A 26,140-nucleotide genomic window follows, 5' to 3' on the forward strand; every position below is an offset into this window, starting at 1 on the left:
TAACTCGGACATCAGCAGGCCTCAGCCCGGTCAATTCCTGCCAGTCTGCATAGCGCGATATCAACCCAGAGCATATCGGACTGCTTTTTCCCTACCATATCTCCGGATTCCAACCTCAAGCTCTGAACCTTTACACCAGATCATCGCAGCTAGCTAGCTGCTATCCAAGTACCTACTCCTGGCTAACGTCCCTGTCCCGAAGCAAGCACCATTTAGCCTGGAGCTAGGTCCATCTCCCGGCTAGCCAAAGAGATCCACCAGCCAGTTCTTGGGCTACAATACCTCTTTTGCCAATTGGCCTGGAACCCTTGACTGCCGACACAGAGCCCCCTGATCCATCACGACTGGTCTGCCGACGTAACCCTCCGAGGGGGTTACAACAGGCTCTTCCGTGGCGATGTCGCCAGATGCCCATCTGCTAACCCCGGCCCGCAAGCTGTCTGAATCGCCGTGTCTCCAGCTCGCCAAAGCGTAGTAACGACCACTGAATTGGCTCCCTGACTCATCTAGTGCTACTCATTGGATTCTATGATCACTCAGCTGCACATGCCTCTCCCTAATGTCAAGATGCCTCATCTATTGCTGTTTCGGTTAGTGATTATTGGCTTATTTCACTGTAGAGCCCCCAGCCCTGCCCAATATGCCTTTGATAGCCCTTTTGTTCCACCCCCCACACATGCGGTGACCTCCCCTGGCTTAACTGGTGCCTCCAGAGACAAAACTTTGACAACCAGTTCTTATAGCCTTTACCCTCATCCTACCCCTCCTCTGGTGATGTAGAGGTTAACCCCTGCAGCCCCCAGTACCGATTTACTAGACAACCAGTTATTATAGCCTTTACATCACCAGAGGAGGGGAAGGATGAGGGTAGAGGTTAACCCCTGCAGCACCCAGTACCAATGTACTAGACAACCAGTTCTTATAGCCTTTACCCTCATCCTACTTCTCCTCTGGTGATGTATTGGTTAACCCAGGCCATGCAGTGCCTAGCCCCACTCCCATTCCACAGGTGCTCATTTGTTGACCTCTTTAACTGTAAAAGCCTTGGTTTCATGCATGTTAACATTAGAAGCCTCCTCCCTAAGTTTGTTTTATTCACTGCTTTAGTACACTTCGCCAACCCTGATGTCCTATGCGTGTCTGAATCATGGCTTAGGAAAGCCACCAAAAATCCTGAAATTTCCATCACTAACTGTAACATTTTCCGACAATATAGAACAGCCAAAGAGGGCGGAGTTTGAATCTACTGCAGAGAGAGCCTGCAGAGTTCGGTCATACTATCCAGGTCTGTTCCCAATCAATTTGAGCTTCTAATTTTAAAAATCGTTGCCACTTCTTATAAACCCCTTCAGTCCCCAGCTGTGCCCTAGACACAATATGTGAATTGATTGCCCCCATCTATCTTCAGAGTTTGTACTGTTAGGTGACCTAAACTGGGATATGCTTAACACCCCGGCCATCCGACAATCTAAGCTAGATGCCTTCATTTTCATACAAGTTATACAACCCTAAATCTGTAACCATGGGCTCTAAATACACCTCTGCTGTCTTCAACCAGGATCTCAGCTATCACTGCATCATTGCCTGAATGCGCAATGGGTCCGCGGTCAAACAACCACCCCTCATCACTGTCAAATGCTCCCTAAAACACTTCAGTGAGCAGGCCTTTCTAATCAACCTGGCCCAGGAATCCTGGAAGGATATTAACCTCATCCCATCAGTAGAGGATGCCTGGTTGTTCTTCAAAAGTGCCTTCCTCACCATCTTAAATAAGCATGCCCCTTTCAAAAAAAGTAGAACTAAGAACGGATAATGGCCTTGACTTGACTGCCCTTGACCAGCACTAAAACATCCTGTGGCGTTCTGCATCAAATAGCCCACCCGATATGCAACTTTTCAGAGAAGTCCAACCAATATACTCAGTCAGTTAGGAAAGCTAAAGCTAGCTTTTCAAACAGAAATTTGCATCCTGTAGCACGAATTCCAAAAAGTTTTGGGACAACGTAAAGTCCATGGAGAATGAGAGCATCTCCTCCCAGCTGGCTAGGAAACACTGTCACCACCGATCTATCTACTATAATCGATAATTTCAATAGGCATTTTACCATGGCTGGCCATGCTTTCCACCTGGCTCCCCCAACAGCAACTTGCCCCCCCCCCCCCCGCTTCTCCTTCACCAAAATCCAGACAGCTGATATTCTGAAAGAGCTACAAAATCTGGATCCCTACAAATCAGTTGGCTAGACAATTTGGACCCTCTCTTTCTAAAAAATTATCTGCCGAAATTGTTGCAGCCCCTATTACTAGCCTATTCAACCTCTTTCATATCGTCTGAGATCCCCAAAAGATTGGAAAGCTGCCGTAGTCATACCCCTCTTCAAAGCGGGAGACACTGTAGACCCCAACTGTTATATACCTATATCCATCCTGCCCTGCCTTTATAAAAATCTTTGAAAGCCAAGTTGACAAACAGATCACAGACCATTTCGAATCCCACCGGACCTTCTCCGTTTTGCAATCTGGTTTCCGAGCTGGTCATGGGTGCACCTCAGCCACGCTCAAGGTCCTAAACGATTTGATAACCGCCATCGATAAGACATTACTGTGCAGCCGTCTTCATCGACCTGGCCAAGGCTTTCGACTCTGTCAATCACAACATTCTTTTTGGCAGACTCGACAGCCTTGGTTTCTCAATTGACTGCCTTGCCTGTTTCACCAACTACTTCTAAGACAGAGTTGTGTGTCAAATCGGAGGGTCTGTTGTCCGAACCTCTGGCAGTCTATATGGGGGTGCCACAGGGTTCAATTCTCGGGCCGACTCCTTTCTCTGTATACATCGATGATGTACCTGTACGCAGACGAACCCATTCTGTATACATCTGGCCCTTCTTCGGACACTGTGTTAACAAACCTCCAAATGAGCTTCAATGCCATACAACACTCCTTCCGTGGCCTCCAACTGCTTTTAACTTCTTGGCGCACCCATCCCATTAGCGGGATCATTTTCGTCAACATCCGCTGAATTGCAGAGCTCCAAATTAAATTACAAAAAATATCAAATTTTCATGAAATCACAAGTGCAATATAGCAAAACACAGTTTAGCTTGTTGTTAATCCACCTGTCGTGTCAGATTTCAAAAAAGATTTACAGCAAAAGCTATCCAAGCGTTTGTTAGGACATCTCTCTCAGCAGACAAAACATTACAAACAGCTAGCAGCAAAGTAGATTGGTCACTAAAGTCAGAAAAGCAATAAAATTCATCGCATACCTTTGATCTTCGGATGTTTGCACTCACGAGGCTCCCAGTTACACAATAAATGTTCCTTTTGCTCATGTAGGTCATGGCGGGCAGATGAAAATTCCAAATAGTATCCGTAAAGTTCGTAGAAACATGTCAAACATTTTTTATAATCAATCCTCAGGTTGTTTTTACAATAAATAATCGATCATATTTGAACCTGACCGTAGCTTTTTCAATAGCAGAGAGAGAGAAAATGTCTGCTCCAAGCTGTTGCGCATGCAAAACTCTGCTGGCACCCAGCCATCCACTGACACGATGTGATCGTTCTCGCTCATTTTTCAGAATAAAAGGCTGAAACTATGTCTAAAGACTGTTCACACCATGTGGAAGCCATAGGGAAAGGAATCTGGTTGATATCCCTTTAAATGGAGGGAAGGAATGTAATGGAACAGGGAGATTCGTTTCTCTTAGGCACTTACTGGTTGGATTTTCCTCAGGTTTTCGCCTGCAATATCAGTTCTGTTATACTCACAGACAATATTTTGACAGTTTTGGAAACTTTAGAGTTATCTATCCTAATCTGACAATTATATGCATATTCTAGATTCTGGGCCTAAGAAATAGGCAGTTTCATTTGGGTACGTTTTTCATCCAAACATCAAAATTCTGCCCCCTACACTCAATAGGTTAAATGCTAGTAAAACTAAATGCATGCTCTTCAACCAATTACTGCATGCACCCGCCCGCCCGACTAGCATCACTACTCTGAATGGTTCTGACTTATAATATGTGGACAACTGCAAATACCTAGGTGTCTGGTTAAACTCTCCTTCCAGACTCTTTAAGCATCTCCAATCCAAAAAGAAATCTAGAATCGGCTTCCTATTTCGCAACAAAGCATCCTTCACTCATGCTGCCAAACATACCCTCGTAAAACTGACCATCCTACCGATCCTTGACTTCGTTGATGTAATTTACAAAATAGCTTCCAACACTCTACTCAGCAAACTGGATGTAGTCTATCAGTGTCATCCGTTTTGTCACCAAAGCCCCATATACTACCCACCACTGCGACCTGTATGCTCTCGTTGGCTGGTCCTCGCTACATATTTGTCGCCAAACCCACTGGCTCCAGGTCATCTGTTAGTCTTTGCTAGGTAAAGCCCCGCCTTATCTCAGCTCACAGGTCACAATAGCAACACCTACCCGTAGCACACGCTCCGGCAGGTATATCTCACTGGTCATCCCCAAAGCCAACACTTCCTTCGGCCGCCTTTCCTTCCAGTTTTCTGCTGCCAATGACTGGAACGAATTGCAAAAATCCCTGAAGTTGGAGACTTCTATTTCCCTCTCTAACTTTAAGCATGAGCTGTCAGAGCAGCTTACCGATGGCTGTGTACAGGTACAGTGAATCTGTAAATAGCACACCCAACTAACTCATCCCCATATTGTTATTTATCCTCTTGCTCTTTTGCACCCCTGTATCTCTACTTGTACATCATTGTCTGCACATCTATCACTACAGTGTTCATGCGAAATTGTAATTATTTATGCTCTATGGCCTATTTATTGCCTAGACATAGATTTTTCTATTGTGTCATTGACTGTACAGTCGTGGCCAACATTTTTGAGAATGACACAAATATACATTTTCACAGTTTGCTGCTTCAGTGTCTTTAGATATTTTTGTCAGATGTTACTGTGGAATACTGAAGTACAATTACAAGCATTTCATAAGTGTCCAAGCCTTTTATTGAGAATTACATGAAGTTGATGCAAAGAGTCAATATTTAAAGTGTTGAACCTTCTTTTTCAAGACCTCTACAATCCGCCCTGGCATGCTGATAATTAACTTCTGGGCCACATCCTGAATGATCGCAGCCCATTCTTGCATAATCAATGCTTGGAGTTTGTCAGAATTTGTGGGGGTTTGTTTGTCCACCAGCCTCTTGAGGATTGACCACAAGTTCTCAATGGGATTAAGGTCTGGGGAGTTTCCTGGCCATGGACCCAAAATATCAATGTTTTGTTCCCTGAGCCACTTAGTTATCACTTTTCCTTATGGCAAGATGCTCCATCATGCTGAAAGAGGCATTGTTCGTCACCAAACTGTTCCTGGATGTTTGGGAGAAGTTGCTTTCAGAGGATGTGTTGGTCTCAGGATGGTCTCAGGATGCTTTACTGTTGGCATGACACAGGACTGATGGTAGCGCTCACCTTGTCTTCTCCAGACAAGATGATCCGATAAATGTTTGATTTAGGTGCAATCTTACCTGCAGCAATATCCTTGCCTATGAAGCCCTTTTTGAACAATGCAATGATGACAGCATGTGTTTCCTTCCAGGTAACCATGGTTGACAGAGGAAGAACAATGATTCTAAGCACCACCCTCCTTTTGAAGCTTCCAGTCTGTTATTCGAACTCAATCAGTATGACAGAGTGATCTCCAGCCTTGTTCTCGTCAACACTCACACCTGTGTTAACGAGAGAATCACTGACATGATGTCAGCTGGTCCTTTTGTGGCAGGGCTGAAATGCATTTGCATGGCAAAGAGGGACTTTGCAATTAATTGCAATTCATCTGATCACTCTTCATAGCATTCTGGAGTAAATTGCCATCATACAAACTGAGGCAGCAGACTTCGTGAAAATTAATATTTGTGTCATTCAAAACCTTTGGCCACGACTGTACATTTGTTTATGTGTAACTCTGTTGTTTTTGTCACACTGCTTTGCTTTATCTTGGCCGGGTTGCAGTTGTAAATTAGAACTTGTTCTCAACTGGCCTACCTGGTTAAATAAAGGTGAAATATATATATATTTTTTTAAATGCATAGTGCCAACAGTAACTTTTGAGGGAGGAGGAATAATGGTCTGGTGCTGTGTTTCTTGGTTCGGGCTAGGTCCCTTAGTTCCAGTGAAGGGAATTCTTAATGCTACACCAGACAATGACATTCTAGATGATTCTGGGAAGGCCCTTTCCTGTATCAGCATGACAATGCCCCCGTGCACAAAGCGAGGTCCATACTGAAATGGTTTGTTGAGATCGATGTGGAAGAACTTGACTGGGCTGCACAGAGCCCTAACCTCTACCACATTGAACACCTTTGGGGTGAATTGGAACACTGACTGCGAGCCAGGCCTAATTGCCCAACATTAGTGCCCGACCTCACTAATACTCGTGGCTGAATGGAAGCAAGTCCCTGCAGCAAATGTTCCAACATCTAGTGGAAAGCCTTCCCAGAAGAGTGGAGGCTGTTATAGCATCAAAGAAGGGACCAACTCCATATTAATGTCCATGTTTTTGGAATGAATGTTCGATGAGCAGGTGTCCACATGCTTTTGGTCATGTAGTTCACATCAAAAGCATATTGCATGATCTGTTTGATTTAGGAGTTCTTGATTTTGGCAAGCATGGTAAGGAGTACAGAAGTAGCTCAGATGAGGTCAGTGTGCCCAATTTGTCCTGATGGTGGCACAATGGGTCAACAGCTTGAACCCTGGCATTGCTGCTTGCAACTTTAATTACTGTTATTATTCCTCTTCTACCGTAACGCAAAATTCGAATTATTGTGAGATGGTGAGGCCCAGGAGGGTGCAACCTTTGATGGTACAACATTTGAGGGTACAGGGGCGTGGGCCGGGCCACACCTTCACACGTATGCCATGCCAATTGTCCACATGGTGCCGCTATAACAACTGATTTAATGTGCACATTTTGCAAGGTCACACTCCTCACTGTGAGCTAGAGTCTTTTTTATAGTGTTACATAGGTCCCTCTCTTCACAAGGAAAAAATATGCCGCAATCTCATGAAGTCCGCCATTATTGATTTTCCGCAATTTAATGTTTTGTGAAAAACACTCAAAATGCTAATCATCTTGTACTGAATGACCGATCTGCACGAAAGTTGATGTCTCCCAACGCAACATTTCCTAGGCTAAAATTTCAAACACCATTAACCAATGAACTGGGTGAGTTCTTGCAAATTTGGTGCCAATCAGTCCAGCGCTCCTGGAGAAAGACATTTGAAGGAGTTAACATCATTGCAAATTGTCTAAAATACATCAATGGCACATTGCACAATTTGTTTGATTAGGAGTTTGGATATTTGTCAAGTGTGGTTTGGAGTACAGAATTAGCTAATCCAGTTGGCCCACAGCTTGTACCAAGGCATTGCTGCTTGCTGCTTTAATTTCTATATTTGTAGCACTGTCCTCCCCTCCAGATGTGGGCTCTTCTCTGTTGCGCCACCCCTCCCCGGAACTGTCCCGTCTCATCTCGGCCCACGGATCCCTCAGTAAGGGCGAGAGGAACTTCCAGTGGCCTGTCCTGGCCTTCGTCATCCAGCACCATGACCTGGAGGGTTTGGAGGTGGCCATGAAGCACGCCCTGCGCAAGTCCGCCTGCAGGGTCTTCGCCATGGAGGTAATGTCCGTCAAAGAGATACTCGTACACATAACAGTTGGCATTTTAGCATGTCCCATCAGAAAATGTGTCAAGCTCCCTGGGAATGCTAACACTAGCTGGCCATGGAGATATGTCAAAGATATGTCAAATACACAAGATGGTGGACAGTTAGCATTTCCCATCAGAAAATGTGTCATGCTGCCTGAAGTGCCAAGTTCATGCTTACATTAGCATTCAACAGTTAGCATTACCTCAAATGCTAACGTGATTAGCCTCCTTTTGAGGTACCTCAGTAGTCGCTAGACGGCCTTGTTAGAAAGGACAATAGTGTAGTATCTGAGATGAGAAACTGATCTGAAAATGTATTGTTAAGGTTGCTCCCGAGTGGCGCAGCATCTCGGTGCAAGAGGCGTCACTACAATCTCTGGTTCAAATCCAGGCTGTTTCACATCCGGCTGTGTTTGGGAGTCCCATAGGGCAGCGCTCAATTGGCCCAGTGTCATCCGGGTTTGGCCGAGGAAGGCCGTCATTGTAAATAAGAATTTGTTCTTAACTGACTTGCCTAGTTAAATTAAAAACAATATATATATTTAAAAGGTTAGGGGTCAACCTTTGTACATGGTTGGTTTTTGGTACTTTTAGGTCTTTGAAATGTAAAGGACTGTTTTCTGAAGTGAGTGAAAGCTACTCCCCCTCAGGCGTTCAACTGGCTGCTGTGTAACGTGATCCAGACCACCTCGCTGCACGACATCCTGTGGCACTTTGTTGCCTCCCTCACCCCGTCACCCTTTGAACCCAAGGAAGAGGAGGAGGAAGAAAACAAAGCCCCCGGGAACAAGAAAATGGTGATGGAGCAGGTGATGTTTGATTAAGAATTCAGGAGTGAAGTGGTGGGGGGAGGTTAATTTTATTGCCGCTATCGTCAACAGGTCTCTTGCTAAATAATCTCAATGAGACAAACCTGAATAAAAAAGGCTTTTGAGGTACCAGTACAAAATATTCAATGTTTTTTTTGTCAACTGAACTAAAACAGATGTATACTGTAATTGAAATTAATTATTCAGGCCCTTGTTAGCTCGTGAAAAGTTGTTGTTCACTCTCCTCAAACAATAGCATGGTATTTTTTCACTGTAATAGCTACTGTAAATTAATCATGTTAGTTTCTCATGATTAATTCATTTCAATTTACTTATTTCGTTATATGAACTGTAACTCTGTAAAATCTTAGAAATAGTTTCATATTGCGTTTGTTTTTGTTAAGTATACATGTACGTTTGTAGTCATTGCGTCCCTGTGTTTTTAGCTTCTTTTCCATTATGTTTTCTTTGTACACACAGGAGAGAGACCTGGCTGTGTGTGAGCACCCGCTGTCTGACATTGTGATTGCCGGGGAGGCCGCCCACCCCCTCCCCCACACCTTCCACCGCCTCCTCCAGACCATCTCCGACCTCATGATGTCACTTCCTAGTGGCAGCTCCCTGCAGCAGATGGCCCTCAGGTACGATGGCCCTGTTGCTCAAAGTTTACCTCCACTTTCAATTCAAACCTGCCCTAAATTATTTAACCCTATTATCCACCATACACTTGGAACAGAGCATATTATCTTGTAATAAGACTAAAACTAAGGGAAGATATCTTAAAAGGTCAAATCCTTTTCTGTATATATATGAATAAGGCCCTATAATATTCACCACCGCTTTTTTCACTTTTTAACCTCTACGTGATCGATTTCCCTATACCGAGACGGTTGATGCTAATGTGACTAGAAAACTTATATGGGTAGAAAGCTTAACTTCCTGTTAATCTAACTGCATTGCCCAATTTACAGTAGCTATTACAGTGAAAAAATACCATGCTATTGTTTGAGGAGAGTGAACAACAACTTTTCACGAGCTAATGGTTTGATACATTCAGTAATCTTGCTCTGATTTGTCATCCTGAGGGTCCCAAAGATAAAATGTAACAGTTTTGTTTGATAAAATCAATTTTTATATTCAAATGGAGGAATTGGGTTTTACAGTTTGAACCCCTGCAGTCTCTGGCTCCACAACCACCCCGCCTGGCCATCTAGATGTGTGAAAGTTAGTGTATAAGCTAAGGATCTGTCATGTATGTGTAAACTTAAGAAAAATGATATGGAAATACAGAATTTATGTTCAATTGACCAATTCGGCACATTTGGGCAGATATAAAATATTGTGCAGTATTGCAATGCTTCACTGGATCAATCTGAAACGTTTCACCCACTCCTGCCATCTAGTGGCCAAAATCTAAATTGCGCCCTGACTCCTATATAATATTATGGCCGTTCTCTTGCATTTCAAAGATGATGGAACCAAAAAACGCATTGAAAACGCATGATTTTAGTTTGTATTATCTTTTACCAAATCTAATGTGTTATATTCTCCTACATTAATTTCACATTTCCACAAACTTCAAAGTGTTTCCTTTGAAATGGTATCAAGAATATGCATATCCTTGCTTCAGGTCCTGAGCTACAGGCAGTTAGATTTGGGTATATCATTTTTGGTGCAAATTTAAAAAAAAAAAGGGTCAGATCCTTTTAATAACGTTCTTTCACATTCCGAGCAATTTTTCAGTCCCACAAAAAAACGGCAACAAAGCACCTGTGCAAAAGAAGTCATGAACTTCTCTTCCAGTGTCTGATTGAATAGGTTTGGTATATTTATTCACAGTGGCCAACATGTGACACAGATATTCAGTATACATGGCCCGTGCAGAAATTTAACCTCTCTGAACCACCCATACCGGATCCGGGATAATTGTCATCAGCCACGCTGAATAACATAGCGCCACAGTCAAATAATATTACTAGAAAATATTCATATTCATGAAAGTGCAATATTGCAAAACACAGCTTAGCCTTTTGTTAATCCACCTGTCGTCTCAGATTTAGAAATTATGCTTTACAGCGAAAGCAATACAAGCGTTTGTGTAAGTTTATCGATCCCTCGACAAAATAATAAGTACACTTAGCATCAGGTAACTTGGTCACGAAAGTCAGAAAAGCAATCAAATGAATTGTTTACCTTTGATCTTCGGATGTTTTCACTCACGAGACTCCCAGTTAGACAACAAATGTTCCTTTTGTTCCATAAAGATATTTTTTATATCCAAATACCTCCGTTAGTTTGGTGCGTTATGCCCAGGAATCCACCGGAAAGAGCGGTCGCGACAACGCAGACAAAAATTCCAAATTATATCCATAATGTCCACAGAAACATGTCAGACGTTTTTTATAATCAATCCTCAGGGTGTTTTTTAAATATCTACTCGATAATATATCAACCGGGACAGTTGGCTTTTCACTAGGACCGGGAGTAACAATGGCCGCCTTTCTCTTTTGCGCACAACTCACTCTGAGAGCCCCCACCTATCCACTTATGCAATGTGGTCGTTCACGCTCATTCTTCAAAATAAAAGCCTGAAACTATGTCTGAAGACTGTTGACACATTGGGGAAGTGATAGGAAAAGGAATCTGGTTGATATCCCTTTAAATGGCGCAATGGGAGGCTATGGAACATGGAGCTTTCAAAATAGAGGCCACTTCCTGGTTTGATTTTTCTCAGGGTTTCGCCTGCAATATCAGTTCTGTTATACTCACAGACAATATTTTGACAGTTTTGGAAACTTTAGAGTGTTTTCTATAATTATATGCATATTCTAGCATCTGGTCCTGAGAAATAGGCCGTTTACTTTGGGAACGTTATTTTTCCAAACATAAAAATAGTGCCCCGTAGCTTCAAGAGGTTATTAACCCACAACCCTGGTGTTGCTAGCACCATCCTCCACTCGGGCTCCCGAGTGACGCAGCGGTGATTGGGAGTCCCATAGGGCGGTGCACAATTGGCCCAGCGTCGTCCGGGTTTGGCTGGGGTAGGACGTCATTGTAAATAAGAATTTGTTCTTATTAACAGACTTGCCTAGTTAAATAAAAGGTTAAAAAAAAAATAAAAATCCTCCAATTTAGCTACCACTTTACTGATCAATGTGAGCGCGTAATTCACCCTTGACCCGGAATCTTTCCCCATCTATCTATCAGGTGTTGGAGTTTGAAGTTCAAGCAGTCTGACCACCAGTTCCTGCACCAGAGCAATGTGTTCCACCACATCAACAACATCCTGTCCAAGTCAGATGACGGCGACAGCGAGGAGAGCTTCAACATCAGTGTGCAGTCTGGCTACGAGGCCATGAGCCAAGTGAGACTAAATCCCATAGGAGATAGGGCCGTTTCCCGGGACCCATATTATATTAAGCCTAGTACTGGACTAATAAGGTTTATTTAAATGGAGAATGATTTTTAAACCAGAACTAGGTTCAAGCTAGATCTGGCCCATTAAGTTTTGTGGTTGCTAGTTGGACCTTATGAAGGTTGGTAGAAAAGAGACTAGGTGAGACCACAGAAGCTGTCTGAGACCCAAGTGCAGACCAACAGATACCGGGTTGTGTTCATTAGGGGACTGTTTTTAACCTTTTTTAATTCTGTCCGTTTTATTCCATTTAGTGCATAATGAACTTCACCCTGGATCGTCTCATACTTGTGCATTATTGATTAAATTATAATTTTTATATTGGACTAGGTTTAGGAGTTATGACATTGTTAAACCTTTTCTGTAAACCTTGATGATTTTATATTCATTGTATCCACTTGTGTGGCTAAAATTAGAGGTTGCATTGCTGCTATGTGGTTAGCATTTTTCACACTGCGGGTCCCGCAGATTATTTCGAAACGTTTGTTTTTCTACTTTGTATGCATTAGCCTAAGCCTACCTATTGTGTTAAAAGCACACATTTTTCGCTGCTTTAACGGTAGCCTACCTTTCCTCTCCTAGTTGGGTGTGAGAGTTCAAGTGCGCCTAGTATATGTGGCATCATTGAAATAGAGTAGCTTGCCCACATGGGCAGAGAATCACGTGGCAGTTAACTCAAATATGAAATTTACTGAAATATGATTAGACTTTAGTTTACTACAGTGTCTGTAAATAAATATTGATGACGGAAAGAGTCAAGGTGCAATCAAAAAATGTAATCATCATTGAAAAGGAAAATGCATTTTCTGTAGGTAATGCTACTATGGTGAGCGAGCATTGTGCCTTTTCCGTTTCAGAATTGATTACCCATTTATTTGTTTGCCTGCAAACAAAGTGTCGCTGTCATCATTCTTGCTGCTTCAAGTTCAGTAGCCATACGTGCGAGATCAGGTGCGCATGGGCGGAAAAGCACGGAGCAGTTATCTTTCCAAGGAAATGTACTTCCGAAATATGATTAGGCTATAGTTTACTATATTGCCTAGAAATAAAAATTGATCACCCGTATTTCTGTTTGAAAATCATCCCACTCCTAAAAGGTAGGCTATAAAAATAGCTCATGAGAAACTCGAACTATGCTCTCTTCAAACTACATCTAGCATATTCGCCGCTATAGCCCAGTAATACAAATAGACTAATAAACTCAGCAAATAAAGAAACTGACTTTTTTCAGGACCCTGTCTTTCAAAGATAATTTGTAAAAATCCAAATAACTTCACAGATCTTCATTGTAAAGGGTTTAAACACTGTTTCCCATGTTTGTTCAATGAACCATAAACAATTAATGAACATGCACCTGTGGAACGGTCGTTAAGATAAACAGCTTTTTTTTTCACCTTTATTTAACCAGGTAGGCTAGTTGAGAACAAGTTCTCATTTACAACTGCGCCCTGGCCAAGATAAAGCATAGCAGTGTGAGCAGACAACAAAGAGTTACACATGGAGTAAACAATTAACAAGTCAATAACACAGTAGGAAAAAAATGAAAAAAAGAGTCTATATACATTGTGTGCAAAAGGCATGAGGAGGTAGGCGAATAATTACAATTTTGCAGATTAACACTGGAGTGAAATGATCAGATGGTCATGTACAGGTAGAGATACTGGTGTGCAAAAGAGCAGAAAAGTAAATAAATCTAAACAGCATGGGGATGAGGTAGGTATATTGGGTGGGCTATTTACCGATAGACTATGTACAGCTGCAGTGATCAGTTAGCTGTCAGATGATTGAAGTTGGTGACGGAGATAAAAGTCTCCAACTTCAGCGATTTTTGCAATTCGTTCCAGTCACAGGCAGCAGAGAACTGGAATGAAAGGCGGCCAAATGAGGTGTTGGCTTTAGGGATGATCAGTGAGATACACCTGCTGGAGCGCATGCTACGGGTGGGTGTTGCCATCGTGACCAGTGAACTGCGATAAGGCGGAGCTTTACCTAGCATGGACTTGTAGATGACCTGGGCCAGTGGGTCTGGCGACGAATATGTAGCGAGGGCCAGCCGACTAGAGCATACAGGTCGCAGTGGTGGGTGGTATAAGGTGCTTTAGTAACAAAACGGATGGCACTGTGATAAACTGCATACAGTTTGCTGAGTACAGTATTGGAAGCTATTTTGTAGATGACATCGCCGAAGTCGAGGATCGGTAGGATAGTCAGTTTTACTAGGGTAAGTTTGGCGGCGTGAGTGAAGGAGGCTTTGTTGCAGAATAGAAAGCCGACTCTAGATTTGATTTTAGATTGGAGATGTTTGATATGAGTCTGGAAGGAGAGTTTACAGTCTAACCAGACACCTAGGTACTTATAGATGTCCACATATTCTAGGTCGGAACCATCTTACAGACGATAGGCAATTAAGGTCACAGTTCTGAAAACGTAGGACACTAAAGAGGCCTTTCTACTGACTCTGAAAAACACCAAAAGAAAGATAACCAGGGTCCCTGCTCATCTGTGTTAACGTGCCTTATGCATGCTGCAAGGAGGCATGAGGACTGCCGATGTGGCCAGGGCAATAAATTGCAATGTCCATACTGTGAGACGCCTAAGACAGCAATACAGGACTTGATCGGACAGACCACGTGTGACAACGCCTGCACAGGACAGGTACAGGATGGCAACAACTGCCCGAGTTACACCAGGAACGCACAATCCCTCCATCAGTGCTCAGACTGTCCGCAATAGGCTGAGAGAGGCTGGACTGAAGACTTATAGGTCTGTTGTAAGGCATGTCCTCACCAGACATCACAACAACTCCGCCTATGGGCACAAACTCACCATCGCTGGACCAGACAGGACTATCAAAAAGTACTCTTCACTGACAAGTTGCGGTTTTGCGTTTATCATTGAAGGAATGAGCGTTACACCGCAGCCTGTACTCTAGAGCAGGATCGATTTGGAGGTGGAGGATCCGTCATGGTCTGGGGCGGTGTGTCACAGCATCATCGGACTGAGGTTGTTGTCATTGCAGGCAATTTCAACGCTGTGCGTTACAGGGAATAACTTATCCTCCCTCATGTGGTACCCTTCCTGCAGGCTCATCCTGACATGAGTCTCCAGCATAACAATTAGAGGTCGACCGATTTAATTGGGGCAGATTTCAAGTTCAACAATTGGAAATCGGTATTTTTGGGCTCTGATTTATTTTTAATTTTTTTAACACCTTTATTTAATCTTTAACTAGGTAAGTCAGTTAAGAACACATTCTTATTTTCAATGACGGCCTAGGAACGGTGGGTTAACTGACTAGTTCAGGTGCAGAAAGACAGATTTTCACCTTGTCAGCTCGGGGGATCCAATCTTACAACCTTACAGTTAACTAGTCCAACACAATAACGACCTGCCTCTCTCTCGTTGCACTCCACAAGGAAACTGCATGTTACACAAATGCAGTAAGCCAAGGCTAGCTAGCATTAAACTTATTTTATAAAAAAACAATCAATCATAATCACTAGTTAACTACACATGGTTGATGATATTACTAGATATTATCTAGCGTGTCCTGAGTTGCATATAATCTGAGTGAGCATACAAGTATCTGACTGAGCGGTGGTAGGCAGAAGCAGGCGCGTAAACATGAATTCAAACAGCACTTTCGTGCGTTTTGCCAGCAGCTCTTCGTTGTGCGTCAAGCATCACACTGTTTATGACTTCAAACCTATCAACTCCCGAGATGAGGCTGGTGTGACCGGAGTGAAATGGCTGGCTAGTTAGCGCGCGCTAATAGCGTTTTAAACTTCACTCGCTCTGAGCCTTGGGGTGGTTGTTTCCCTTGCTCTGCATGGGTAACGCTGTTTCGATGTGGTGGTTGTTGTCGTTGTGTTGCTGGTTCGAGCCGAGGTAGGAGTGAGGAGAGGGACGAAAGCTATGCTGTTACACTGGCAATACTAAAGTGCCTATAAGAACTTCCAATAGTCAGAGGTTAATGAAATACAAATGGTATAGAGGGAAATAGTTCTATAATAACTACAACCTAAAACTTCTTACCTAGGAATATTGAAGACTCATGTTAAAAGGAACCACCATGTTTCATAAGTTCTCATGTTCTGAGCAAGGAACTGAAATGTTAGCTTTCTTACATAGCACATATTGCAATTTTACGTTCTTCTCCAACACTTTGTTTTTGCATTATTTAAACCAAATTGAACATGTTTCATTATCTACTTGAGGCTAAATTGATTTTATTGATGTATTATATTAAGTTAAAATAAGTGTTAATTCAGTATTGTTGTAATTGTCATTATTACAAATACTTAATATTTTTTTAATCGGCTGATTAATCTGCATCTGCTTTTTTGGCCCTCCAATAATCGGTATCGGTATGGCTAGAAAAATTATAATCGGTCGACCTCTAATAACAATTGCAACCAGCAATTACTGCTCGTTCTGTGCGTGATTGCCTGCAAGACAGGAATGTCAGTGTTCTGCCATGGCCAGCGAAGAGCCCGGATCTCAATCCCAGTGATCCTGTTGGATCGGAGGGCTAGGGCCATTCCCCCCGGAAATGTCCGGGAACTTGCAGGTGTCTTGGTGGAAGAGTTGGGTAACATCTCACAGCAAGAACTTGCAAATATGGTGCAGTCCATGAGGAGGAGATGCAATGCAGTACTTAATGCAGCTGGTGGCCTCACCAGATACTGGCTGTTACTTTTGATTTTGACCCCCCCACCTTTGTTCAGGGACACATTGTTCCATTTCTGTTAGTCACATGTCTGTGGAACTTGTTCAGTTTGTCTCAGTTGTTGAATCTTGTTATATTTATACAAATATTTACACATGTTAAATTTGCTGAAAATAAACTAAGTTGACAGTGAGAGGACGTTTCTTTTTTTTGCTGAGCCACGTGAGCCATTTCTGGTAATTGAACCTATTTCTTTAGTTATTTTTGTGCATTTGATATTGCCTATAGGGCGTAAAATTGCTGGGACCATAGCTGGCAAGTGAGTTGTGTCACATATGCCTAAAATAACATTTAGATTGTAAAACCTTGTCTGTTATCCTATATGATTTTAAATGCATTGTATCCACTTGTGCGGCTGAAATTGACATTTCTATATTGTCCAATCAAATCGTATCTATCTATATAGCTGGGCGATGTTGAACGTCATTTGATCTTCCAGGAGCTGTGCCTGGTGACCTGTCTGAAGGACCTTACCAGTGTGGTCGACATCAAGACGTCCAGCCGTTCGGCCATGATCGGCAGCCTGACGGATGGCTCAACTGAGACCTTTTGGGAGTCGGGCGATGAGGACAAGAACAAGACCAAGTGCATTACCATCAGCTGCGTCAAAGGCATCAATGCCTCTAACATCACTGTGCACGTGGACAACTCCCGTGACATTGGGGTGAGTAGGGAGGGATTAAAGGGACATTTGTGTTTGTATTTATTTATTGCCTTGGCAGCAGCTGCTCATCCTGGGGTCCAGCAAAATTAAATTAAGGCAGTTATTCAATTTTAAAAACATTACAATACATTCACAACACATTAAGTGTGTGCCCTCAGGCCCCTACTTTACTACCACATATCTACAACACAAAATCCATGTGTACGTGTGTGTATGTTGTCATGTGTGTGTGTGTGCATGTGTCTGTGACTATGTTTGTGTTGCTTCACAGTCCCCGCTGTTCCATAAGGTGTATTTTTAAATCAAATGTTACTGCTTGCATGAATTGGAATAGAGTTCCATGTAGTCATAGTCTATGTAGTACTGTGCGCCTCCCATAGTCTATTCTGGACTTAGGGACGTGCACTCCAAAATCACATTTGTCAGATGCCACAATCTAAAATTCATGGAAAACTGTCTGTTTCATTGATATTAAAGGTGCTCTTCTCTAACTCCACAGAACAAAGTCACCTCCATGACGTTCCTGTGTGGCAAGGCCGGGGAGGACCTCTGCAGAATCAAACAGGTTTGGCCTCTTATTTCTATAGCCCAGCTCCAGGCATCTGAGTGAGTATGTTTTTTGAATAAGGAAGGATTCTCTCTATTCCCCAGTGCATTACATTTGACCCAAACCACATGGGGCACTGGTCAAAAGCCTCTGGTTAAAAGTAGATTACTACATGTAGCTAACCACAGGATATGGCAAATTGAAGCCCTTCTGTACAATTTGTATTGCAATTTAATGTATGTTCATAAAAGCCATTTGCAGAAGAAATAGGAGAAGCAGTACTAAACATTTTGATTCACCTTGGCATCAACACAAACTTCACTGACCAATCCCTTCCATCTCCCCTCTCCAGATGGACCTTGATTTGCGTCACATGGGCTGGGTGACCAGCGAGGTTCCTAGGGGAGACCACCATGTGATCAAGGTGGAGCTGAAGGGGCCCGAGAACACGCTGCGGGTGCGCCAGGTCAAGGTGCTGGGCTGGAAGGCTGGCGAGAGCATCAAGATCGCAGGGCAGATCTCGGCCAGCGTGGCCCAGCAGAAGAACTGCGAGGCCGAGACACTCCGTGTTTTCCGCCTCATCACCTCACAGGTCGGTTCACCTGTAAATCACTCATAATATCACCTCATTGGTCGGTTGGCCAATCAGTCACTATGGGGCCAAAATGTTATTGTTTTCTTTCTCTACCACTTTAGGTCTAATATAATTGGATAGGTTCAAGCTTTACCCTTGGTGTGCATGTGTTGTGTGTGTGTAGGTATTTGGGAAGCTAATCTGCGGAGATGCTGAGCCAACCCCTGAACAGGAGGAGAAGAACCTGCTGTCATCACCAGAGGGGGAGGACAAGGTCAGGGGTCGTAGTGTATACCAGTGTTTCCCAACCTTTTTCAACCACCCCCTATTTCACACTGTCGTTTTACAAATAAAGACCAGAAAACAAACATGATATGTTATTGTTTACCTGTCATCAGGCGCCGTCAGACGCAGACCTGAAGGAACACATGGTGGGCATCATTTTCAGCCGGAGCAAGCTGACCAACCTGCAGAAACAGGTCAGTTGTCTGTGGAATACCTGGCCAATAATGTACAATTAACTAAAATAGTACAATACAACTACAACAACACAAAATGTGATATCTGGCTACAGTAATCCTCAGTAGAAGGCTTTAAGGGTTCAAGCCCCTGACTCTGCTTCCCCTGTCTGTTATCTTCACACTTGGAATTGACTTCATATCCCTTTATTGCTTTCTCCTTCCCCCTCCAGGTGTGTGCCCACATCGTCCAGGCCATCCGCATGGAGGCGACCCGGGTGCGCGAGGAGTGGGAGCATGCCATCTCCAGCAAGGAAAACGCCAACTCGCAGCCCAGCGATGACGACGCCTCCTCGGACACCTCCTCGGACGCCTACTGCTTCGAGCTGCTCTCCATGGTGCTGGCACTGAGCGGCTCCAACGTGGGCCGCCAGTACCTGGCCCAGCAGCTGACACTGATGCAGGACCTGTTCTCGCTGCTGCACACGGCCTCGCCCCGTATCCAGAGACAGGTGGGGTGTACCCACAAAAACACTCAACACATAACAATAGTTATTTATTTACAGTTGAAGTCGGAGGTTTACGTACACCTTAGCCAAATACATTTAAACTGTGTTTTTCACAATTCCTGACATTTAATCCGAATAACATTTGCCTGTCTTAGGTCAGTTAGGATCACAGCTTTATTTTAAGAATGTGAAATGTCAAAATAATAGTAGAGTGATTTATTTCAGCTTTTATTTCTTTCATCACATTCCCAGTGGGTCAGAAGTTTACATACACTCAATTAGTATTTGGTAGCATTGCCTTTAAATTGTTTAACTTGGGTCAAACGTTTTGGGTAGCCTTCCACAAGCTTCCCACAATAAATTGGGTGAATTTTGGCCCATTCCTGACAGAGCTGGTGTAACTGAGTCAGGTTTGTTGGCCTCCTTGCTCGCACACGCTTTTTCAGTTCTGCCCACAAATTTTCTATAGGGTTGAGGTCAGGGCTTTGTGATGGCCACTCCAATACCTTAACTTTGTTGTCCTTAAGCCATTTTGCCACAACTTTGGAAGTATGCTTGGGGTCATTGTCCATTTGGAAGACCCATTTGCCACCAAGCTTTAAACTGATGTCTTGAGATGTTGCTTCAATATATCCACATAATTTTCCTACCTCATAATGCCATCTATTTTGTGAAGTGCACCAGTCCCTCCTGCAGCAAAGCACCCCCACAACATGATGCCGCCACCCCCGGGATGGTGTTCTTCGGCTTGCAAGCCTCCCCCTTTTCCTCCAAACATAAAGATGGTCACTATGGCCAAACAGTTCTATTTATGTTTCATCAGACCAGAGGACATTTCTCCAAAAAGTACGATCTTTGTCCCCATGTGCAGTTGCAAACGGTAGTCTTGCTTTTTTTATGGCGGTTTTGGAGTAGGCTTCTTCCTTGCTGAGCGGCCTTTCAGGTTATGAGAACTCGTTTTACTGTGGATATAGATACTTTTTGTACCGGTTTCCTCCAGCATCTTCACAAGGTCCATTGCTGCTGTTCTTTGATTGATTTGCACTTTTAGCACCAAAGTACGTTAATCTCTAGGAGACAGAACGTGGTGTTTATACTTGCATACTATTGTTTGTACAGATGAATGTGGTACCTTCAGGCATTTGGAAATTGCTCCCAAGGATGAAACAGACTTGTGGAGGTCTACAATGATTTGGCTGATTTCTTTTGATTTTCCAATGATGTCAATCAGAGGCACTAATTTTAAGGTAGGCCTTGAAATACATCCACAGGTACACCTCCAATTGGCTCAACTTAGCCAATTAGCCTATCAGAATCTTCTAAAGCCATTACATAATTTTCTGGAATTTTCCAAGCTGTTTAAAGGCACAGGCAACTTAGCGTATGTACATTTCTAACCCACTGGAATTGTGATACAGTGAAATCTGTCTGTAAACAATTGTTATAAAAATTACTTGTGTCATGCACAAAGTAGATGTCCTAACCAACTTGCCAAAACTATAGTTTGTTAACAAGAAATGTGTGGAGTGGTTGAAAAACGACTTTTAATGACTCCAAACTAAACAATTGTACCTGTTGGGGCTAAATCAGTGAGGTCAGCCCCACTTTAACATCCGTAAAGCTGAAGCGAGTCTCTGCATGATGTATATCACTCCAGCCATTTAATAACATTGACTACATGGCTATCCTTTCTCACCCTTCACCCATCTTTCCCAGGTGACCTCTCTCCTCCGTCGTGTCCTCCCAGAGGTGACACCCGTGCGCCTGGCCAGCATCATCGGCATCAAGGCCCTGCCGCCTGCCGATATCAGTGACATCATCCACTCGACCGAGAAGGGTGACTGGAACAAGCTTGGCATCCTGGACATGTTCCTGGGCTGCATTGCCAAGGCACTCACCGTGCAACTCAAGGCCAAGGGAACCACCATTGCCCGCACGGCGGGCATGGCGGCAGGCAAAGGCATCACTACTGTCACGCTGCCCTTGATCTTCAACTCCAGGTGAGACCACAACTTTGTGATTTACCTTCATGAGGCACAATTTTTTTTTTTTATGGTCCAAAAAGTTGTGAATTATGACTATGTGGACTTGTCCAATAAGAAAAGCTTGCTTTTGTTTTACTTTGCAAGACGTGAGATGACCCATGTCATCTCATAAAAACGATCCATGACTTTGTTGACAAACATTTTGAGATATTCTCAAACCAATTGTCAGATGTGATTTCTCCTTATTGAACAGGAATTTTCAATATAATGTCATTCAAATGTATTTATAAAGCCCATTATACATTTTACTGACATTCTCTTGTATTCCTACATTTCTGGAATTGGCCTATATATACAGTACTTGTTTTACTGATCTCTGTAGTATTGTGTCCCATAATGAACACATTGGTCACTGCCTCTCCATGTTCAGCTACATTCGCCGGGGGGAGAGCCATTGGTGGATGAAGGGATCCACTCCCCCTCAGATCGCTGAGATCATCATCAAGCTGGTCAAAGACATGGCTGCCGGACACCTGTCGGACGCCTGGTCTCGGGTGACGAAGAACGCCATCGCTGAGACCATCATCGCCCTCACCAAGATGGAGGAGGAGCATCGCTCGCCAGTCCGTTGCATCGCCACCACCCGGGTACGGCTGTTCTCATATCACACGATCATATTGTGTGTGTGTTTAGCAGACCTGGGTTCAAATGCAATTTCATTACTTTCACATTTCATAGTATTCAGATTCATTTTTGGAAAATACAAGTAGTTAAATATTGGAATGTAAGTGTATTTAAATAACAAATAATGAAAATACATGTATTTTAACCCAGGTCTGGTGTTTGTGTGTAGTGTGTGACGGCTGTTTGTATATGCACGTGTGTTAGGTTAGTGCGTGTGTTTGAGTACATTTTTAACCTCTCTGTCCTTTCTCTCTGTACTGTAGTTGTGGCTTGCTCTGGCCTCTCTGTGTGTGCTGGACCAGGATCATGTGGACAGGCTGTCCTCAGGCCGCTGGATGGGCAAAGACGGACAGCAGAGACAGATGGTAACTTTTTAGCCTCATAGAACACGTGCATTTTGGCAAAGCAATCTGTTGAGATTATGCATAAATTAATGGATTTTATTTATAGCACTCCAAATCGCATTCCTTACAAATCCAACAATTTTACATTTAGCTATACACATTTTACTGTTCTGGGTGGATGAAATGAGGGAAAGCTGTCTCGAGGTGTTCAGGTCATAAACGTAAAGTCTCGTTGTGCTCCCGTCCACAGCCCATGTGTGATAACCATGATGACGGCGAGACAGCAGCCATCATCCTGTGTAACATGTGTGGTAACCTGTGTACCGACTGTGACCGCTTCCTCCACCTGCACCGACGCACTCGCTCCCATCAGAGACAGGTCAGTAGTACCCACATTCACCTGTAGGGGGCACTCTGCCCCCAGTCATATAGCTAGACTGGGAGCCTGTCGAAGTGTCAATGTTTCTTTCCACCTTGGTACCACCTGCAATAATGTGTTTACCAGGGTTTCCATTTGGAAAATTTGCCGCCGGACAAGATTGAAGTTTACTAGACATTTGAGAATTTTACCAGACATCAGTATGCATTCAGTGCGTAACCCATTATAGTGTTTACTCACTGTGCTTGGAATGCAGAAATCACATTTTGATTATGGTAATTCATTTTAACAGAATATAAATTAGCCTGTAAAGTTGTAATAAACTAGAACGATGTTCTTATACCAACATGGACAACATGAAAGGTGTTATTGTCTTCATCCCTACTATAAATGCACCGAATACAGTGAAATTCTTACTTACGAGCCCCTAACCAACAATAGTTGTTGACTTCTGTAACCATGAAAGCCTTGGTTTCATGCATGTTAACATTAGAAGCCTCCTCCCTAAGTTTGTTTTATTCACTGCTTTAGCACACTCTGCCAACCCGGATGCCCTAGCCATGTCTGAGTCCTGGCATAGGAAATCCTGAAATTTCCATCCCTAACTATAACATTTTCCGACAAGATAGAACGGTCAATGGGTGGGGAGTTTCAATCTACTGCAGAGAGAACCTGCAGATTTCTGTCATACTATCCAGGTCTGTTCACAAACAAATTGAGCTTCTCCTTCTAAAAATCCACCTTTCCAGAAACAAGTCTCTCACCGTTGCCGCTTGTTTACAGCCCCCCCTCAGCCCCCAGCTGTGCTCTGGACACAATATGTGAATTGATTGCCCCCCATCTATCTTCAGAGCTCGTGCTGTTTGGTGACCTAAACTGGGACGTGCTTAACACCCCGGCCGCCCTACAGTCTAAGCTAGATGTCCTCAATCTCACACAAATGATCAATGAACCTACCAGGTATAACCCCAAATCCGTAAACATGGGCACCCTCATAGATATCATCCTGATCAACCTGCCCTCTAAATACACCTCTACTGTCTTCAACCAGGATCTCAGCGATCACTGCCTCATTGCCTGTGTCCGTAACGGGTCTGCGGTCAAACGACCACCCCTCATCACTGTCAAACTCTCCCTAAAACACTTCAGCGAGCAGGCCTTTCTAATCGACCTGGCCCGGGTATCCTGGAAGGATATTGACCTCATTCCGTCACTAGAGGATACCTGGTTATTCTTTAAAAGTGCTTTCCATCTTAAATAAGCAAGCCCCATTAAAAAAAAATTTTGATCCAAGAACAGATATAGCCCTTGGTTCACTCCAGACCTGATTGCCCTTGACCAGCACAAAAAAATGTGGCGTACTGCATTGGCATCGAATAGCCCCCGCGATATGCAACTTTTCAGGGAAGTTAGGAACCAATATACACAGGCAGTTAGGAAAGCTAAGGCTAGCTTTTTCAAATGGAAATTTGCATCCTGAAGCACAAACTCCAAAAAGTTATGGGACACTGTAAAGTCCATGGAGAATAAGAGCACCACCTCCCAGCTTCCCACTGCACTGAGGCTAGGAAACACTGTCACCACCGATAAATCCACAATGAGAATTTCATGAAGCATTTTTCTACGGCTGGCCATGCTTCCCACCTGGCTACCTCTAACCCGGTCAACAGCCCTGCACCCCCCACAGCAACTTGCCCAAGCCTCCCCCATTTCTCCTTCACCCAAATCCAGATAGCTGATGTCTCTGAAAGAGCTTCAAAATCTGGACCCCTACAAATCAGCTGGGATAGACAATCTGGACCCTCTTCTAAAATTATCCGCCACAATTGTTGCAACCGCTATTACTAGCCTATTCAACCTCTCTTTCGTATCGTCTGAGATCAGCAAAGTTTGGAATGCTGCCGCGGTCATCCCCCTCTTCAAAGGGGGAGACACTCTAGACTCAAGCTGTTACAGACCTATATCTATCCTACCCTGCCTTTCTTAGGTCTTCAAAAGCCAAGTTAACAAACAGATCACCAACCATTTCGAATCCCACCGTACCTTCTCCTCTATGCAATCTGGTTTCCGAGCTGGTCATGGGTGCACTTCAGCCACGCTCAAGGTCCTAAATGATATCATAACTGCCATCGATAAAAGACAATACTGTGCAGCCGTATTCATCGACCTGGCCAAGGCTTTCAACTCTGTCAATCACCACATTCTTATCTGCAGACTCAACAGCCAGGTTTCTCAAATGATTGCCTCGCCTGGTTCACCAACTACTTCTCAGACAGAGTTCAGTGTGTCAAATCGTTTTCCAAACCTCGGCCTGTTGTCCGGACCTCTGGCAGTCTCTATGGGGGTGCCACAGGGTTCAATTCTCGGGACGACTCTTTTCTCTGTATATATCAATGATGTCGCTCTTGCTGCTGGTGGTTCTCTGATCCACCTCTACGCAGACGAAACCATTCTGTATACATCTGTCCCTTCTTTGGACTCTGCGTTAACTAACTTCAATACCATATAACTCTCCTTCCATTGCCTCCAACTGCTTTTAAATGCTAGTAAAACTAAATGCATGCTCTTCAACTGATCGCTGCCCACCCGTCCAGCATCACTACTCTGGACGGTTCTGACTAAGAATATGTGGACAACTACAAATACCTACGTAGGTGTCTGGATAGACTGTAAACTCTCCTTCCAGACTCACATTAAGCATCTCCAATCCAAAATGAAATCTAGAATCGGCTTCCTATTTCGCAACAAAGCATCCTTCGCTCATGCTGCCAAATATACCCTTATGAAACTGACTATCCTACCGATCCTTGACTTCGGCGAGATCATTTACAAAATAGCCTCCAACACTCTACTGAGCAAAATGGATGCAGTATATCACAGTGCCATTTTGTCACCAAAGCTCCATATACTACCCACCACTGTGACCTGTATGCTCTCGTTGGCTGGCCCTCACTAAATATTCGTTGCCAAACCCACTGGCTCCAGGTCATCTGTTAGTCTTTGCTAGGTAAAGCCCCGCCTTCTCAGCTCAGTTGTCACCATAGCAACACCCACCCGTAGCACGCGCTACGGCAGGTATATCTCACTGGTCATCCCCAAAGCCAACACTTACTTTGGCTGCCTTTCCTTCCAGATCTCTGCTGCCAATGACTGGATCGAATTGCAAAGATCACTGAAGTTGTGGACTTATATCTCCCTAACTAACTTCAAGCATCAGCTGTCAGAGCAGCTTTCCAATCACTGTACCTGTACACAGCCAATCTGTAAAAAGCACACCCAGCTACCTCATCCCCATATTATTATTATTTTTTGCTCCTTTGCACCCCCTTATCTCTACTTGCACA

The 26,140-nt window shown here is 43.6% G+C and overlaps 1 protein-coding gene across 10 annotated transcripts in view; it reads left to right on the forward strand.

The window, feature by feature from the left end:
- The window catches only part of mycbp2 (MYC binding protein 2), a 265,465-nt gene that overhangs the window by 205,331 nt on the left and 33,994 nt on the right, over positions 1–26,140 (forward strand). For all 10 annotated transcript variants that reach the window (XM_031805789.1, XM_031805791.1, XM_031805794.1 and 7 more), the window contains 14 exons: positions 7,470–7,669; positions 8,350–8,508; positions 8,989–9,149; positions 11,716–11,872; positions 17,092–17,316; positions 17,816–17,881; positions 18,216–18,455; positions 18,622–18,711; positions 18,836–18,916; positions 19,129–19,407; positions 21,121–21,404; positions 21,820–22,036; positions 22,337–22,438; positions 22,668–22,796. In XM_031805789.1, the coding sequence (XP_031661649.1) occupies positions 7,470–7,669; positions 8,350–8,508; positions 8,989–9,149; positions 11,716–11,872; positions 17,092–17,316; positions 17,816–17,881; positions 18,216–18,455; positions 18,622–18,711; positions 18,836–18,916; positions 19,129–19,407; positions 21,121–21,404; positions 21,820–22,036; positions 22,337–22,438; positions 22,668–22,796 (2,390 nt within the window). The remainder of the gene's footprint in view (positions 1–7,469; positions 7,670–8,349; positions 8,509–8,988; positions 9,150–11,715; positions 11,873–17,091; positions 17,317–17,815; positions 17,882–18,215; positions 18,456–18,621; positions 18,712–18,835; positions 18,917–19,128; positions 19,408–21,120; positions 21,405–21,819; positions 22,037–22,336; positions 22,439–22,667; positions 22,797–26,140) is intronic.

The sequence above is a fragment of the Oncorhynchus kisutch genome, linkage group LG26 (assembly GCF_002021735.2).
Source record: "Oncorhynchus kisutch isolate 150728-3 linkage group LG26, Okis_V2, whole genome shotgun sequence".
NCBI lineage: Eukaryota > Metazoa > Chordata > Actinopteri > Salmoniformes > Salmonidae > Oncorhynchus > Oncorhynchus kisutch.